General features: G+C 40.5%; 1 protein-coding gene across 2 annotated transcripts; it reads right to left on the reverse strand.

The window, feature by feature from the left end:
* Nucleotides 1-278: 278 nt before the first annotated feature.
* On the reverse strand, nucleotides 279-11,755 carry LOC130161380 (uncharacterized). Of its 2 annotated transcripts, none has more exons than XM_056364644.1 (5): nucleotides 11,606-11,755; nucleotides 10,024-10,132; nucleotides 7,509-7,564; nucleotides 4,607-4,685; nucleotides 279-753 (listed from the first exon to the last, which is right to left on the reverse strand). In XM_056364644.1, exons 1-5 carry the CDS (start codon nucleotides 11,701-11,703, stop codon nucleotides 742-744), a joined length of 354 nt encoding a protein of 117 aa, XP_056220619.1. In that variant the 5' UTR covers nucleotides 11,704-11,755; the 3' UTR covers nucleotides 279-741. The 2 variants fall into 2 exon arrangements, with proteins under 2 accessions (XP_056220619.1, XP_056220618.1); XM_056364643.1 differs by having other exon boundaries at nucleotides 7,445-7,564.
* Between the last annotated feature and the right edge of the window lie 8,285 nt (nucleotides 11,756-20,040).

The raw sequence follows: 20,040 nt of genomic DNA on the forward strand, positions 1-20,040 counted from the left end.
AAGTGGTTAAACAATTACACCATGTTATATCTGAGTCAATTTCATAAAACATAGATAATTCTAAGGGCCCATAATAAGATTGACGGCTGTTAATAATCATTGAGCTATTTGGGCACGTTTCATGTCATATTTGGACTACTGTAGCTGCTGCTATAAAGTCACTAATTATTAAAACTATGACATTCTTAATGTCTACTCATGTTGCCTTCATGAAACTGTTACAAAACATGACTGCATGCAATATTTATCAACCACTTCCTCAACTGCAAAAAAAAAAAAAAAAAAAAAAAAAAATACGACCAAAAATTGCAAATAGTTGATTTAGAAATTTTGTTGGTATTCAATGAAGTTGGAAATTTGTTGTAAGGACAAAGACATCACCTTTCACAGGATATGGTATGAATGTTTTTACATGATATGCAAAATGTGAGAATACATTAATACAATGTTCAGACTAAATTTGATATTTTTTCAATTTATTCATTATGCATTCATTGCACAAAGAAAACGAACCCCCAAAATATGACAGCAGTAAGCAGGTAACATCATGTTATTTTAATACTTGATTTTCCAGCCATTTAAAAAAAAAAAAAAAAAAAAAAACCTTTTCAAAATTGTCCAGTGATTAATCTTCATATATTGGGATGGTCTCTGGTCATAGTCAGTAGACAGTGCAGTTAGCAGAGGAGCGTTGGGTACACTGGAAATCACTGGTAACCTCTTTGTAACCTCTGGCTTCAGTTAGACCACTTCCTGTCCAACAAATGACAGGAAACAAAAAGGCATCATGAGCATCTGTCCAAAGATTAAGACATGAACTGGCACAATTGTTCAAGAATGTTAATAATGTCTCCTTGAAGTTATGTTATGTACAGCTGAACTGCAACAGTAAATATGTCAGGTTTAGGAGTGTTAAGGATCCAAATGCAAAAAGGTTATTTAATAAAGTAAAAAAAACTTAGAATTCAAACAAAACAGAACTAAGAAATAATCCAGAATCCAGGAACACAGAAACAAAATGATACAAATGTCCAAACAAAGTGTCCTCTTAGGGCAGGCTATGACAAAATATGTTGTGTAAGAAACATAATTTAAGGCCAGATTATGTACAGAGGCAACATATTTTTTTAATGAATGAAGCATTACATTTGACATCACCAGGGGGTGTTTGTGGTCAAAGGCGAACATATGAAATGCATGGCTGACACACCAGAGGTAGGGGTTCATATCCAGAGCCCCCGGTGTAGCTAGCCTTAGGCAACAGAAGCACCTTGGTTATGGTTATGTTAAGATCATGGATTTTTGGTTAAATGTAAATAAACACACTGTGTCTGAAGTAACTGAACTTGTTCAGTATTAAACTAGACCACGATCTTAACATAACCTTAACTAAGTGCTGTGAGCACCTACACATAACCATAAAAAAGTGTAATAATGCTGTGGTCACTACAAATCAGTGGTGGCTGCTGGTCTTATAAGGAGGGGAAGCTCATTTTCGGCCTACATCATAAAATGTGTCCGTTTATTTATATGTAAATTCGCAGAGTGACCGAAGAGAGTCGCCAAACACAACGCTAGTCGTTTTTAACAAAGACAAAGTCGCTGAGGATCAGTAACGTCTCCAGATTGACTCCGAACAACGGAATGAAAAACTTGAAAAATGCTCCGGTGGATGCTTATACTTCAAGATCGCTGATTCGCTCATTTTGCTGTCAATCAAAATGGACTCAGCCTCAGACAGATCATCCAATCTTCATGCAGAAACTGAGCCATAGACCCCCAGAGACGCTGAGCGTCTGATGGGCGGGACAAAGCCCAGCATTTATCCAATGACCGTCTAGTTTCGCTGCAGTGGAACAACCCACTCTATGCTTCCCCATTGAAGTCAGTAGATGCTCGGCGTCTACACTGTGTAAAGCACTGTGGCGCTGCGGGGATGAATGAGAAGGAAGTCGTGTCGGTTACCTGTGATAAGTAGCTGATTCTGAACAAAAGATGAACGTGTTCTTGTGCATATTTAGTCAATGAAATGTACACACAACAGTACATATTTGACCTCTTATTTTGTTGACATTTTAGGGGAAGCTGAGCTTCCCTTGCAGTCTTAGGGCAATCGCCACTGCTACAAATGGATATCATACTGCAAAATTCATTGCTTGTGAACATTTTACTGCTATGTTCAGTATAAACATATAATCACAAAATGTAATTCGCAATTAAATATCATACAAAATGTATTTGCTGTTGCAGTTTACTTGTTAGGTAATTTCAAGGAGAAAGGGTTGTAATGGGATAAACATTTTCTTATCAATTTCTTCATTTCTGAGATAAATAATCATGCTGCCTGACTTTTCACTGTGCACAAATAGACAATGCCAAGATGTCAAGTTGGGACTCTTGTTCTTGTAAGTCTTATTTGCTCATGTGCTATCTCAAAAGCAGGTATCATCAACTGCATTTGTTCAAAGAGCAGAATTCTTCTATTCCGATACTGTGGGTGCTGGACTTCAGAGAGGCAGGCTGGTTGCTGGCCAACAGAGAGGCAGGCTGATAATCAACAGTGTTTAAGAAGTTCTTAATCCACTCAGGCAATTAACTCTTTAATCATGGCCTCGAGGATGCTTCACTGCAGGGCAGTGATGGAATTTTAATAAATTGACTGAAGAACCAGGCTTACAGATAGAGCTGCAGCAGGCAGATAGAAAGGCATAAAGAAATAACAGGAAACTAAACACATAGGAAAAATAAACAAATAATGTGACACTGACTGGAGAAATAGAGGTGGTATAAGTAAAAGGAGGCAGATGAGGGAAATTAGGAACAGGTATGTAAGTGGGCAGGGATGCTTGGGTGATAGAAGATCAGAAACAGGTGAGCAGGTGGATATGGAAAAAGGAAAAAGTTTTGGCGACATATGGTGGATGGATAGAGAATGGCAGTTTTGTGGAGATGAAGGGATAAACATAGCTGGGGAGAAGTAAGCAGGGGCTGGAGACAGGATCTGAGGGGAACTGAAAAGCACCCATCCATCCATTTTCTTCCGCTTATCCTGTAGTAGGGTCGGAGGGGGGCTGGAGCTTATCCCAGCATCTTTTGGGGGCGAGAGGCGGGGTACACCCTGGACAGGTCGCCAGTCCATCGCGGGGCAAACACATAGAGACAGACAACCATTCACACTCACAGCCACACCTATGGTCAATTTAGAGTATCCAATTAGCCTAGTCCCCATTTTGCATGTCTTTGGACTGTGAGAGGAAGCCGGAGTACCCGGAGAGAACCCACACAGGCACGGAGAGAACATGCAAACTCCACACAAAAAGATCCCGCGTCCGAGCCGGGACTCAAACCCAGGACCCTCTTGCTGTGAGGCGACAGCGCTAACCACTGCACCACCGTGCAGCCCGAACTGAAAAGCAGATTGTGGTAATTACACAAGATATGCAACTTTCAAAGAGTCATACCTTGAGCAGGCAGAGGCTCATCACAGAAGAATTGCCACACTGAAAGCTGGATATTCCCATGCCAGCAGAATTATTAACCCTACTTTAACTGAACAAGGATTAGGATCAGGCTATCTGGATTCCCACCAAACATAAAGGACCATTGATTGCTGTTGAGGTTTTTAAAAGGGTTAGGGTTAGGGTTAGCTAAGCTCATCAAATATCCAGGGTTGTTGATGAGTCCACTGACATCACTGACATTTCCCAGATTTTCCCAGATTTTGGTCAGATATTTTGATGGGGAAAATTTCAAAGAAGAGCTGTTGGTTTTGATTCCACTGGAAGGTAATATCACTGGCGGTATTATATTTGGAAAAGGGTTAGGAGGTTAGTTGCCTGGAGGAGTTATTTAAAATTTACTCATCACAGATTGTGCTCTTACCATGGTCGGCTAAAATAAGTATACAGTGCACCAAAGTAAATCATGAAGCGAGGTCCGCCAGAAGAGAACAATGACCTGGACCAAAAGCTGGGTGGTGTACTTAGTCAGATAAGGCCTGAATTTTCTGATGTTGTATAGATTTAAGCAGCACTACCGGGAGATGGTCAGAGAAGGAGAGCTGGTCATGAAATATGACACCATTAATATACAACACATTCCATTCATGAAAGACAGGAATTCAATGGAACTTCTCATATCAGATTACTGCTATTCACTGCACAACAATTGGATTGTGTAGGCTGCTTGCCAATACTTAACTCACATATGGATTTATGATATCTTTGAAACCCACAGGTCGAATGCACATACTATACTTGGTGATGGTAAATCATTCCTGTGATCATCAGTTGATGATTGTAATTCTACTGCTTATGACCATCAACAGAAGATGAAATGACTAGAAACATCATAATTCCTGTCTCGAAGTAAACTGCTGTGCAGAATCTTGGCTTCATAAATCTTAAATCTCATGGGTATAAATGATCATTTCATCGGTACCTGAGGCAACAGACTCTCACCAATGCAGCCTCTTGTTGTCTGTGCTATCTGAAAACCGGCTAACTGACAGGGCCCTCCAGGTCTATCAGGCTCCAGGACAAACTAATCAGGGAAAACTGAATGGTTAGTAATAGGCTGTTGTTTCATTGATTCACTGTTATCTTACCTTCCATGAGGTTGTAGAGGTTGCAGTAGTTGGTGCCATGGTCTTTAATGGCATGCCAGGCTTCTGAGATGGACATGGCCTAGAGATGGAGTTACAACTGTATTACATAAATGACAAAGCTGCACAGAATCAGACATGAACTCAGAGTCACAGTCACAGGAATAAGGAAAGATCCCATGAAAGGAAACACTGCAGTGTGCTAACCCTAACCTTGACAGAAATGGAGAGAGTAAAAAGGGATATGAGGAAAGAGAGATAACGTGGTACCGGGACTCAGACTGGGAGGATGCTGTAAGATTAAGGTCCTAAAAGTTCAATTCTAATCCTTTGAAAATCTGCCAATGAAAAATAGCCTGGATACATCATAAACTAGTCCTTGTGTAGTCTTGACTATATACTCCCCTTGTCCTATGGGCCTTCACTACACCCTTAAAATAAAAGGAGCGTAATTGAATTTCAGAGCCCAAATCTATTTTGCATGAAGCAACTTGTCATTTATCACAAACTTTATGAATATCTGATTTTTGCTGGACCACGACAGCAGGGCCAGATCTGTAATCTTGAATGTCACTGACTGACTGACTAACTCACTGACTGATCATATTTCCACCTCGTCATCCAAGTGCCTCATTACTGAGTTGGAGTTTCTGGTGTGAACAGGTTCTATTAGGTGGTGTTTAAAGCTGCAGTTTTGCCAACTTAGTGCAGTGTCGCTACATTTAAAGGCTTTTTTCAAACAAACTGGGTATAAACCTGGTACATGACTGGACAGTGTATGGATACGAACTGTGGGCTTAGGGCTACACCTTTTGGTTCGGGCCAGTCTACCAAGGCTCTCTGGTTTCCCAGTTGCTTGAGAAGGGAAGCAGAGGAGCACTTCCAATGCACTGAGCCTTGCCTCCATTACAGCAAATAAACTACATGTATCATTATTATTAAAGGAGGCAGAGGAATACCTAAACATAAGACACACCAAGCAGAGAGAGAGAGAGAGAGAGGGAGGGAGAGAGCCTCATCAGTAATGAGGCTTTGTACTAACCAATATGACCAACTCTACATATCAAACAGAGGGAGTTAGACATAAAGACCTGCCTCTAATAAATAAAAGTCTGTTACATTCAGGAGTTGAAGTAAATAAAGACTAAACTTATTCTGGACCACAGAGAGAGGCAAACATAAGACAGTCTGTCTCAGGGCACCCCTGTGGCTCACGTGGCCGGGGTTTGAGTCCGGCCTGTGGCACCCTTTGTTGCAAGCCATCCTCCCTCCCTCTCTCTCTCTCTCTCTCTCTCTCACTCTCTCACTGTCTGTAATTTAAGTAAAAGCCTGAAAAAATAATTTACAAAAAAGAAATATAGTCTGTCTGTTCTAACTTTCTCTCTGAGTGACCATTTTACAGTGACTACAGCTGGAATCACAGCTCAGTCTTTGTCTTTAATTTATGTGTTTGATTTTTCAGGATTAGGACCTTTTGTGGTCCTTTTCTTTCTCTGTTCTCTGCTGTTTTCATCTGTTTGTCCCCAGTTGGCACTATGTGTCTGTCTGTGTGTTCAACTGGGTGTGGCTACCTGGATCCTGCTCTCACCAATCTCCATACTCACCTGCTCCACATCATGCAATCTACTACTACTACTACTCATGCAATCTACTCACCATTCTCTGCCAGATCATTCCATCACATTGAGTCATCCTTACAGCTACAACCGTGTCGCCTGCCACGCTCAGCCCAACCTAGTCTCACCTGCTTGGATTTCTGTTTGTTAGCCCTGCTCACTGGATTCCTGTCTGTTTGCACAAACCTCAACCATGATCTGCCATACTGTCTACAGTCTCTCGCTGTCATCACCATCACTAGCCCTATTCCTGACAATCTACATAATTTATAATAAAAGACTTGCTTTACCACCATTCTGTGTTCTGCTCTGCTACATACTAAGAACCTCACACGATTTTTGTCAGCAGGGGCCTGGGGCCTTTCTGTGTGGAGTCTGCATGTTCTCCCTGTAACTACGGGGGGTTCCTCCGGGTGGTTCGGCTTCCTCCCACAGTCCAAGGATATGCACATTAGGTTAACTGGTGACTCTAAAGTGCCCATAGGTTTGAATGTGAGCGTGACTGGTTGTTTGTTTCTGTATGTCGGCCCTGTGATAGACTGGTGACCTGTCCAGGGTGTACCTCACCCAATGTCAGCTGGGATTGGCTCCAGCCTGCCTACAACATTTTATAAGAATAAATGTTATAGCTGATGGATGGATGATTTTATCAGATGACTTTGTGGTTATAAAATAAGGATTTAACCATAGACGGTCCAGACATATACTAGATTTTGACTTAGTCTTGTTTCTTCTACACAGTGCCGAAAGTATTTAATCAGTGGACACCACTCATTTTTATGGCAACACACCCATTGTTCTCTTGGTCTCCTGGACATCTGAAAAAAACCTACAACCTGTTAGACACTGAAATGTGCAGTCATGGCTTCTGTCATCTGCAGCACCTTTTATAGCCTCTAACTGTATCCCCCTTTAGAAAACAATCCCTTCAACAAATGCACTAGAAAGTTTTAGTTTTATCTGTGTTTAATCAATAGCACACAAAATGTAATATGTGTGTGGGTGTGTGTGTGTGTGTGTGTGTGTCTTAGTGCTGACGTACTCCTGTAACAAATTAATTATTCTGATTGATTTTTTTGTTTTAAAAGTTACTAAATCATTTAATTTGCAAGTTTTTCCTATTTTTAAATTAGATGACCATCCATGTATTGCTAGCTGTGCTTGCACATGGTATTTTATAATCATCCTAACTCAGATAATGAATTAGAGGAGAGCTAAAACCTACCGAAACGTGACAGCAAGTGAAGAAATGATAGGAGACCAGCCGAAAGTTGATGTCGTCCACATACCTCTTAAAGGGAGTGATGTGCTTGGCTGATATAAAGTGGACAGAGGCAGACTGGAGCTGTAGACAGGACAAACCATGTTGCATTAAAAGCCTGTGACATAAATCAGATTAGATACATACATTTTTCTTCGGTTTTGGTTAAACCTCTCAACCAACCAGGCCTCTTCATCACATCATCTCCTTTCCACCCTCTGGGCACTCTGCCATCAGTTAATGATAGTAAAATCAGTAAACCATTTCAGTATATAAAAATGGCTAAAGTAAAAGAACAAGAGTGGAAAGAAAAAAAAGAAGAGAAATAATGTATAAAAAATAAATAAAAATGTGAAACTAATAATATAAAATAGAAATATAACAATAACACTTTTTGAAGATTCGCAGTCATCCAAGTGGTGGGGTAAATGTTTCTCCTCTCATGACAACTTATAACCTGTATCCTACTGCTTGGTATGTCAACTGCAACACTTGTGCAGACCCTGCAGACGTTTGTGAAAACAGCAGAAAAGACCATTAGCTTCCACCTGTCTTCCATTCAGGACATTTACAAAAAACACTGCACCAACAGGGCCATCAAATTATCAGACTCCTCATCCCTTCAATAGACTGTTCACCATGCTGCCATCTAAAAAGGTACAGCAGCATTTCAGCCAGAACCACAAGACTGTCTAACAGCTTTTGCCACACAACCATAGGTGTAGTGCAGACAAAGAGCACCAGAACAAAACACTGCCAATTTTTTTCTCCAAGTGATGAAATAAAATATCCACAGTTCACAAAAATTTTTCTGGAATTTATATTATATAATATAAAGAGCTTGAAGAGCTGATCATCACTTAAGTGTATGTCATTTAGAGAGCTAATAAAAGCAAATGAAATGGTCAGAGTTGTCATATTGATATGTAAGGTGTATTGAATGATTGAAACGTAAATCATGCATCAAGTAACACTCAAAAAATATTCCACCTTAGAAGAGTCCAGTATACGCTTCCAAAGTGCTGCTGGAAATAAAAGCTAGCTTATCTACAATTTTATAGCCGAGCCTATTAGCTTAACTCGACTACTGCCTGCACTGCAGCTTTTCCTCTGAATGGATGTTTCCAGTTAGCTTGTTTGACACAAGTTGGTAAGGAACTTATTCAAAACACAAACTACTTGTGTTCATTTACCTGCTGCTTAATGCTACCCAACTGCAACCTGCTAAATCCATGGTATGGTCTGATATTACAGAGCTGGATGTTTGTCTAATGCTGCATCATGTTCTCAACATGATCAAACTGTTCATAAAGTCAGTCTAACATCTGATCATGTGATCATAGTTGACTGATCTATGGAAACTTGTCACTGTAGGAACAGGTTACATAACCTTAGAAACAAGCTGCAACTTAATGGTGCCTGCACCATAGGTGAGCTCTAGATTGTAAGCATAGTACTACACCTCTGCTCACAATAGATTTGATTGAGCTCATATTCCTGAGTACAACCAGGATGATTTTAGTGTTAAACTTGAAATCTGTGAATTGTATCACAAACATAAAACAGGTGCTCTGTTGTTTCTACATTTACTTGGGTCTGCCGAGGTGACACAATGATCGCGCATTGCTTTAAATGTTGCAGCGGCAAGGAACTGTGGGACGGCATTTTCTCGTTTCCTTTTATAAAGAAAGGTCCAGTGTTCCCTATGCTAAAAGAGATAAAATAGGAAGCATTGAAGCTCCTTTCCTTATCAATTAGAGAATTCGACCAGCTCTTCTCATGGCTGCCACTTACAGTAGATTCTTCCAGGTCATTTCACTCAGTTAGGACCAACCTAGGCAAAAAATACTTTTTGAATGCAGCCATAACCTGGGGAATATGAATGTCAAGCCATCCAATAGGTTTTAACTTATTTGAGTCCAGCTGCATTTCAACCAAAACCTTGTTCCTTCAGGAACCAAAAGGTTCCTTTGGCCCATTGCTGTCTGTGTTTCTACCGCGATTTAAAATCCCGGGAAGATTATGTAAAATTATTACTTGACATTACATTATTCACAGCACTCTGGGGACATAACATAGACAAAAATACAGGACAAATTGCGTCCCGTATATATTCAATACAGGACACAGCATTTTATTTTCAAATATGGGACGATCCCTTATTATACATGACGGGTGGCAACCCTAGCCACGGCTGTGGCTGTTTCAGTTTTTTAACCTTCTCCCCGACCTGTTTCGTGGTGTGGAAAATGTGTTTGCTTGCTCTGTGCTCATTTGCTTGCTCCCTGCGAACTTTTAACATCTTAGTGAAAGTACTTGACGAGTACTTGACGAGTCAGAAATGTTCAGCACTGCAGACCACACCGCATAATTCCTCAATAGGTTCCTGGGGAAAGTGGAAACACGGCTAAAGAGACTTACATTTCCATCCACAGAGCCATGCCACGAGGGGGACTAAGAACTTAAACATTTCTACACTATTACTTTCAGTATATTCATACACACACACACACACACACACACACACACACACACACACACACCTTGTACAGGCACCTCTGTCCTCCCATGGAGCAGCCAGCCATGGTTCTCCACTTCTTAATCTGTGAGACTAGGGTTTCATAAACACTTTGACATGGGATCCCAAAGTACCTGTATGAGAAAAAGACGCACAGTCACTGAAAGTCTGTGTCTTGAAACAACTCAGAGAGACATTGTGTAGAAATTATGCCATCTAATGGACTTTAGTTGTGAGTGTGTTTCTTTGAGTATATGACCATTTTCTCTTGCTTTTTATAATGAAACCTTTTGAAAGTGTGACTTCATGTTGCTCTTTATATTCCAATTACATTTTAGTGGTAAGATTAGTTAATAATACTTCCATTGTCTCTCTTTTTTTTTTAATATATTTTATGAACTCAATGAATTCAAGAAAAGCACAATTAAATAATTTCATCTGACATTGGATCTTGATAAAAGAAGAGAAAACCTCTACTGTATCTTAAGGCAGGGAATATGATATATAATTAATATAAAAATGAAAGAACATGTGAAAAATACAAATATATCTTACACAGCAAATTAAACCATAATGAAGTTAAGGATGTTTAGAATTAGATTCCCTGTCCTGTTTGTGTGCCATGAATAGAATCTGATAAAATCCTTTAATCCATGTGTGGAGCTGTTTTTGTAACTGATCACTTAAAAGTTCTTGGTCAACTATTCATGGTCTGGTCATGGCATCAAATGCCCTTTTCAGACCACAACTTCCATTTGCACACAGCAAATATCAAAATGTAATGGTCAGAAGGCCATGACGTTTGCTGGCATAAATCCTTGCTTTAAATTACCATTGGCCTTCCCTATAGCACTACCCAGTGGACAAACTGGCTGGAAGAATAGCAGCATGCAGCTATAGTCAGTTCATCACTTTAAGAGTGTGATGACATCTGTACCGCCTCTTCCTGGACTTAAATTTTCATGCTCTATCCTTTCTGTTGTCTTGTCAACCACATCATAATTGTAATCACATTTACAGAAGCTCCCATGAAAGTAGGTCAGATTGAATTTAGTAGGACAATTTAGTTTAGTATGATTTCTCTCAATATCAAGTAAAAAGAACCAAGGCAGTTTTTGTCTAACACAAGTGATACACTGTGGCAAATAGTTAAACTGCATTGGCAAAGAGGAGCAATGATCACATGAGACCTTCACCAACACTGATGGAATGAATGCATAACAATACTTGAACCAAAACCTCTGACACACACATCAAGCACTCGAAATTTTAAGCTTTACAAAGGCACTGTATTATAAGTCAAACTGTGCTAAATATAAACTAAACAGAGAAAGTATCTATCCAAACCTCACCAATACAGAGGAAGAACAAAGTTATCATAAATACAATGAATAAAATACATTATATAAAAGCAGACCTAGGATAAAATGTACATTTTAATTCATTATTAATAACAGATACTATAGCTTTTTCAATATGGCTATGGTTTTCCTTGATAGTTGTGCAGACCTATAAACATCAAGCAAACAAAATACATCAGTTTTTGTTATGAAAACAAAACATTACACATCATCTAACAATGTATGTAGACAAGAAATACACCATACCATTCTACTTTGCACTGGGCATGGAGTGGTCCAGCACAACAAAGCTCAGAGGCACCAACTGCCAGGAAAACTGCAAGGAACCAGTGGACTGGATGCATTTTGCTCCAAAGTGCCTCAGCAAAGTTCACTCTAGACTTAATACTCACACTAATAACAGCCCCAGTGACTGAGAGACATGAAAGGAGAGGGAGAAAACCAAAATCACAGGATGATCATGTGCTTTTCTGAAACGGAAACAGCCTAAATTAAATTTACTTTTGAGGAAGAGACAACAAAGAAGTGTGTGAGTGCAGAGATGTGTGATCTACAGAGACACCCAGAGGTGGTCTGTGATATCACACCACTCGATGCCTCTGTCTGTCCCTCCACTGCTGCTACTGCTGTTGAACTAATACTATAGTGACCTCTACTGGCAGCATGTCCTACTGGGTTCAGTTCAGTTCTAACCCTTAACATAGCCCAAGACATCATGCGCTGTTTTGGTTATTTTGTAAATCCTATTGGTTCTTCACACTAAATCTTGTGTGCAGTGTGGTAGCTTCTTTAAAACAAAAACATCTTACGTGATAAGAGAAATTATAGAAATTAATTAATAAATGAAGTGATGAAGTATCAAGAAATATTTATTGCAACAGTCACTTAGCTTGTTCCACAAGCTCGACTCCCAAAAGAGCATACAGCTTAATTTCCGCTCAACACTGTTGACAGTTGTCTCAACAAAAGTTGATTAGTCACACCTTGTATCACATTTTTTACCTTGGCAACACACACACACACACAGTTAACCTCCTCCCCCTGCCAAACTGCTGTCGTTCACTTATGGGTTTTTAAATCTATAGTATCTGTGTGGATGTTCTTCCAGTATTACTATGACAACAAACTATCCAATCGCACTGCTATTCTTAACAGCAAGTAAGTATTAATTACTTATTGCTCTGCTGGATTTTTAATAACATTCTATTATTTGTTACCACCCACACTGTTACTTTCTGCTCAATGCTGCCATTATTAATCTACAATAGGTATATATTGGAATGCACATACTTCTGTGATTTAGCTTTAGCCTTAGGATAATTGATCAAGGTCACGCAGATGTATCAGAAGGGTTTGCGTACTTAGCAGCTTTTATTTGTTTATGCTGACAGGATTGGTTCCTTAGGTTTGTGATGTATGAAAACCTGGCTGTCTGAATCTGTTTTTATGAGACTGTCATTGGTTCACTGCAGTTCAAGGTGGAAACCCTCTATTATTATAAAAAAAAAACACCATATGGGCATGTTAACCAGGTTAAACACTTGATTTTCATCAGAGGGGTCTTTTATAACATTAGATCATGAGAGTCCATTGATTCTATTTGCAAAGTTTTGTGTGGATCAGACTAAGTTTCGTGTGAAAAGTAGTGATTGTTGCTTCTTGTGTTGAATGTTACTTACAGGAAGTTGTTCCTTTATAACTGAGTCCCTGGCTGATATGTGCAAACTTTCGTTCAGATCAGACTCGAAGCCTAAGAGGAGTTCGAAAATGTAGTTTTCGCATATTTCCCAATTTTGTGAAACGAAAACAATAGACAAAGACAGGCAGGGTCTATATCATGAGATTCAGCTATATTCAGGGAATAGATGTAAGGTTTTTGAATGTGTGGTGCACAACGGGGGAGTTACTGGCCAAAATGTCCTTGAGTGTCTCTACCATGAGTGTGTATATATCTACAAAAAATTCTACAATGGATTGAAAAAAGTCGGGCCCATGGCACGTGCAGTACCTTCTGCAAACAATCCTACAAGCTAATTATCTCAGCCCTGAGCATAATGGGAAATAAGGGTCATTAATACAATATGTAGCACTTTTTCAGGTTTGAGCTTGAGAAATTGTTGCTCTGAAAACAGTTAGAGATTGTGATGTTAAAATCTAGGTTTGTGTCAGATCATTAACAGTCAAGTCAAGCTCAGCTTTCCACATATAAAGAACAGGGCCCAGCTTCTGTGTTAATGACTATCAGTCTTCCTGATTCATGACCACCAACTCACCATGTATTATTTTCCAGGCAGTGCTGTGGCTCTGACTGTCTACTAACAGCTAAATAAAGACTGAAACATCATTTGGAGTTTTAAGTCACCAGGTGAAATTCGGATGCTGTCTTCTGTCTTTCTTGTTTGTTCTGGGCCCTTGGTAAAACGAGAGCAAAAAAGAAAACAACGCAACCAATAGAGAGCCACTTGGTGTGAATATAGCTTTGGATACTGCTCAGAGGTGAGTCACAGTCTGAAGAGGGGTATCATTCTTTTTGACACCTAAACCAGTTTTCGCTCTTAAAAATGATGGTGGAATGAGGAGGGAGGGAGCCACAGAGAAAAAATACACCGTTAGCTGCGTGTAGATTGCAGGGTAGCTTTTATTAAGGGAGCAATATTCTCAGCTGGGCTTTGCCATCCATCACCAAGACCACCCCACACACACACACACACACACCACACACCACCACCACCACCACCATGCACGCACGCACGCACGCACGCACACACGCACACACACACACACACACACTGTAGGTACAGAACAGTGAACTTTGTTTCTGTTCATGAGGCCAAGCAAATGACTGGCAGGCACTTGTAACATCCTAGACCAGTGATTATCAAGTGGTGGCCTGCAGGTCATATTAGGCCTGCCAAAGCCTCCCACCCAGCTAGCAGAATATTAATAAATTCAGAAAATGTGAGGAGGGAAAAATATGTGTCCTGGTATTGAGTGTATATAGCATTTTTTTTCGTCATATATTTAGCAACCCCAAAAACAATTGAGATTAAATCATTTAATAGGAATAATTTAGTGACCCCAAATATGTGCTTTCGATGCACGGGTTCTCTCTTATTAATGAGTAGCCTTCAAAAGCTGATGCTGGAGTAAGGGCTACCTCACTCACAAAGATGTGCTTGCATGGCTAGTCATGCACTGAATAGTAGTAGCATGATGATGATGATGATGACGAATAAAACTTAGAGGTCACAAATGTAAAGTTGAGGTCAAAATGAAGGCTGAGTTGAAAGAAAATGTTTAGGACCTATCTTCATGTGTCAATTACACACCTGCAAAGTTTGGCGACTATCTTGCACAGTTGCAACACTGTTACAGACATATGATATTACACACCTGCCCAATTACTCAAAACCACCTCAGTGGTAGTTATCACTACAGTTGGTGATCGGGCTCACGCACACACACACACACACACACACACACACACACACACACACACACACACACACAAGCAGACTATACCAACTCTGATGTAATATTGAACACTGAGTATTAATGGGTCAGAATGTTAATGTGTTAATGGGTGTTGTGGCTACTAATCCCATTGAGGCTACATACATATCCAAGCACAACTCACAATAGGGTCAAAGATAAGTTTACATGTTCTCAAATTTGGCTTAAAACAATACTAATTTACCCATATGAATATTGAAACACATTTTGGTTGTTATAATCATTCTTCCTGTTCATACTGGCCATTAAGATTGCTTGTGATGGGGGATGAAATCTGACCAAAAATATATTACACATTTTATCAGATGTTAATGTTATGTAAAAGGCCCACATGGAGACTAAATCACTCAGGTTCACATTGTGATGTTGATGGCACCAACAGGGATGGAAATTATTATTGTAATTGTGAAAACACGTTTGCTCCCATAGTTTTTTTTTAATTAATAGTTTAAATTTTTCATCAACAAATTTGTTGTTATGTTAGTTGTGTACTACATAGTGTAAACTTACTTCTAAAAGATTATTTTCCAAAGATTCCCACTGCATTCTGGTAATTCTCTCAGTAGCCAAACACCCAGAATAACATCCAGTGTAATTTTTTTAAATTGATCAGAAAATGATCAGTTCACTAATAACTGAAGCAGGGAGCTATCTGAGACTGTGGCACTTCGCCAGCCTTGTCCCTTTGTCCCTCAACATGTGTGTTAGCACCTCTGTGTGTGAAATCACATTCAGAAATGTTCTATGTGCTGCTGTGTCTCCACTGGTTGAGTTTGACAAATTTTCCTTTCTCTTTATTGTTACTCTATATTACCTTAAAAGGTTCCGATGATAAAATAGACTTCGTGTCTCATAACTAACTCTCCTAATCAGACTTACACTGGGAGAGGGCAGTAGTAGTTCTGACTTCAGAACAGCCTTGGCTTTCAGAGATCATTTTTAATTGACAGTTTTCTGTCTGGCTGACACGTTTTATCTGCCCCCTCTGTGTCCGCATGTGAATGCATTTCACTCCACCCTGATCTGTCCAATTTGAGGGCTACTTTGCATGCGACGTGCATTACTGCGCATGTCAATATTGTTTATTCAAGAGTAAAATGCATACTGTTTTAATACGTCACTTTTCTTGCTTCACTTTTTTTTTCAGACAACAGGAATGAGGACGGAGAACTGCAGAGAAAATGCACATCCATCCACACAAACACTGCCTCCACCTCTCCCTTTTTCTTGCTCTCTCTGTCTTTCCATCTCTCTGTCTCACTCCTTTCCCCTCTGTCTCTCTTTAGTTCAAAGGCTGCCAAATCCTTCCCAAACCAATTAGAGTGTATGTAAGGTCCTCAGGGGGGCCTTTCAGTGACAGTACAGGGTATGGAGTGGCAAGGGGTCTGAAGAGGCAATCACAGTCTGCAATATTCAACAATATCAGAGACCAACAACAATAGCAGGCCATAAATCAGCCATGGAACAGTAAATAGACTTTGACTTGTTGGATATGGAGAGACAAGAATATTGGCTGGTTGAAGAACAGGAAACACAAAATCCCCAAAACCGAGGAGGCCCCAACAAGTTTACACAATCATGCATGTTCAAATAAGTCATTGAGATAAGATGACATTGTTTTATATCCACGATGAGCACAGGGATGCATTGAAATAAAAAAATAAAAAAACAAATAAAAAAGTTTAAGCAAGCTATTTTTCAGGCATAGTTTTTTCCACTTACATGTCAAAGCTTGGATGTGCTGACCTTTCTAAAGCTTTGTACACGGACAGGCTGGTTGGTGAGAGTAGTTGCAGTGTGGGAACCACTTGTTCCATAAATATTTTTGTTGTAATGATTTCCTTACCTCCATGTTCCTCCACATTTCAACAAAGGAGTCTCCTGGATGATACCAGTCATCAAATCATGTCTCTCTGCCAGTTCAGTGGGTGATACTGTTCCATCACACTCCTCTGCCACTGAATGTTGAGCCATCCCATCACTCAGATGACCCTATCGTCGCTCATTTCAGTCAGACTCTTCTCTGTTCTCACTGCACAGTGGTGGAATAAGTGTGGCCATGTAACATAATTTTGCTCAGACCACCAATTTTGAACTTTTCTGTATACAGCAGACTCTAAATACATCTCTGAGTCTTGCCACATCCAGAAATACTCGGATGACACAGCTATTGTGGTGTGTATCAGGAACAGGCAGACCAAGAGCAAGGAGATGGTCATCCACTTTCGGAGGCCTAGGCCCACCCTTCAGCCAGTCAACATTCAAGGGTAGGACATTGAGGTGGTGCACACTTATAAATACCTAAGTGTGCACCTGGACAGTAAACTGAACTGGTACCTAAACACAGATGTCAACTACCTGAAGGGGCGGAGCCGGCTCTTTTTCCTCAGGAGGCTCAGGTCCTTTGACGTCTGCAGTGAAATGATGCAAGTTTTATCGGTCAGTGGTGGACAGTGTAACTCTTTTATGCTGCAGTCTGCTGGGGCAGCAGCATGGCTGACATGAACACAAAGAGACTGGACAAGCTGGTCAAAAAGGCTGGGTCTGTGCTTGGCAGGAGTCTGGAATCACTCAGGACTATTGTGGAGAGATACATGCAATGTAAGATGGAGGCCATCTTGGACAAGACCAACCATCCTCCAGTAGACCACACCCATTAGTCCAGGGGGCTCTGCTCTGTCCCAGAGGTCAAAACTGAAATGCCTCCACATCTGAAAATAAACTTGAATGAATGATGAAATTAGATCAAAGCTTTGTGAACCCAGAGTAAGTTGGGAATTAGTTTTCCACTATACCAATGACCACCAGTATATGCAGTACTCAGTACCTCTAGGATTACATTACATACTCATCTGTCAGATGCTTTTATACAAATAGACTTACCAATGAGGGACATCACTTAACCTTATATGGAGTAGGAGACCTTGGTGTAAGTACTACATCTATTTAATAAGTGAAAGGGATCAAGTAAAGAAGTACAGTGAAAGTTCATACTAATAGCTAGTCAGACCTGTTAGGAGAGGAGGTGTTCTCTGAAGAGATGAGAGAGGCGATTTGTGGGAATGGGGTCCAGCGCACATGTAGTACAATGACTACATTGTTCTCAGTGAGAAGGGTGAATGAGAAAAAAGTTGTCCTTGGCCTGAGGAGACCTGGATGGACATGTGGTAGGACTGCTACCACTACTTACTACCACTATTTACTTTAGCTTAGAAGCTAGTGATGGCTTCTCTCTCTCCTTCTCACTCTCCTTCTCACTCTCCTGTTCTCTCTGCTCGGTGTGCTTCATGTTTAGTTACTCATCTGCGTCCTTTAGTGACAACTATCCTATTCTTTCTGAGAAATGTCAAGTTAACAACACCGGCGATTATAGTTGAATGCATTCTTGGAACTAGTGCGGGCGCCATTGAATCAAATTTAAAACTGCTGGCTCAGGATAGATGTAAACATTGTACCATAGTACCATTTTCTACTTTTTATCCAGAGTCAGGTCCAGCAGGTTAAGCAAGGTAGTCTACATGCCCCTCTACCAAGCAACCCTTTCCAATTTCTCCTGAAGGACCCCAAGGTGTTCCTGGGCTGGACAAGATATCTAGTCTCTCCAGCATGTTCTGGGCCTCCTAACGGTTACATATGCCTGGAAAACCTCCAATGGGAGGTGCTCAGGAGGCATCCTGATCAGATGTCTGAACCACCTTAACTGGCTACTTCCAATGCAGAGGAACAGCAGCGGCTCTACAGGTCCTCACCCTATCCAGAAGGGTGAGCCCAGCCACCTCACAGAGGAAACCCATTTCAGCCACTGGGTATTTGCAATCTCATTCTCTTGGTCACTACCCAAATGTTATGACAATGGGCGAAGGTTGGTGGATAGAATGACTGGTAAATTGAAGGTTTTGCTTTCTGACTCAGTTCCCTCTTCACCATAACGGTTCACTGCAATGCCTGAATTACTGCTGATGCCGCACCAATCCGCCTGTCAATTTCACGCTCTATTTTACCCTCACTCATGAAAAAAACCCTAAGATACTTAAACTCCTCCGTTTGGGGGAACAACTCGCTGACGACCTAAAGGGAGCAATCCACCCTCATTTGGCAGAGAACCATGACCTCGGTCTTGGAGTTGCCAACTGTCTTTGCGCATGCTGGAGGTCACAGTTTGAAGCCAACAGAATCGTGTCATCTGCAAAACACAGTTAGGCAATTCTGAGGTTCCCTGACAAGACACAATCCTCCCCCTGGCTGCACCTTGAGATCCTGTCCATTATAATGACAATCAGGACAACCCTGTCAGAGGCCAACACCAATAGGAAATGTGTTTGACTTCCTGCTGAGAATAAGAACACAACTCTCACTCCAGGTATATAAGGAACAGATGGCTCCAGAACATAGTGCTTAATACAACATATCAAAAGACACGTGTTCACAGCATTACATGTTCCAACACCCTACAACACTGACTGTGAGGTAGTTATAATAACACAGCTATTGAGTTAAACTGGCAAATATTTTTCAAAAACAACTGCTCTTTGAATGTTGGGATTTAAAGTGGGTTTGTCAGTTTGAATAAGAAAAATGCAAAATTGAGTTTGTGTTCATTAAACAGAAGTCCTTTAGTGGTTGTTAAGTAGTGGAGCCAAATCCAGCAGGCTTCCTGCAGTTCTACTCTGATCCATCACTCAACCCTCAACAAGCTCATTAACCCTGACAGAACATGAGCTCAGCTGAGGAGGATTGATGAAGGTCCAGTACAACCCACTGACTGCCTCTGTGTTCACAGCAGCATGGTGTGTGTTCCCGAATGACAGTAGTGCAGAACTGGGAACTGAGGTGAACGGATATCGTTATGTCAGTTTGTTCTGTTTGGGAACATTTGATTTTGCTTGCATGCGTACACATTTCCAGTGGTGCATACATGCTGTGAAAATTTGATTAAAGTTAGTCTCCTATGAATTAGATTCATATGTAACCTTTCTGCATTAGTGATGTATGCTCAGTGACAGCTTTTAGTGCCAGTGGAGGACTGGTGTGATCATTATGACATTCAAGGAGCAGTGAAATGTGACTGGAATGTAAGTGATCTTAGAAAATGTTTGCCTTTTAGAAGTGGTGTCTGGGGTTTATGCCCTGTCTTACACAATTTCTGATAATTTTTCTGAATAAGCCAT

This window comes from Seriola aureovittata, chromosome 20, assembly GCF_021018895.1.
Source record: "Seriola aureovittata isolate HTS-2021-v1 ecotype China chromosome 20, ASM2101889v1, whole genome shotgun sequence".
NCBI classification, from domain to species: domain Eukaryota; kingdom Metazoa; phylum Chordata; class Actinopteri; order Carangiformes; family Carangidae; genus Seriola; species Seriola aureovittata.

Excerpts from the sequence above, each read along its gene's own strand:
- LOC130161380 (XM_056364643.1), bottom strand. The coding sequence starts at position 11,703 with ATGCATCCAGTCCACTGGTTCCTTGCAGTTTTCCTGGCAGTTGGTGCC. Across the intron at positions 10,133-11,605 it reads GCCCAGTGCAAAGTAGAATG|GTACTTTGGGATCCCATGTC; the intron begins GTATGGTGTATT and ends TTTCTCATACAG. Across the intron at positions 4,686-7,444 it reads TCACTTGCTGTCACGTTTCG|GCCATGTCCATCTCAGAAGC; the intron begins GTAGGTTTTAGC and ends CTCCATCTCTAG.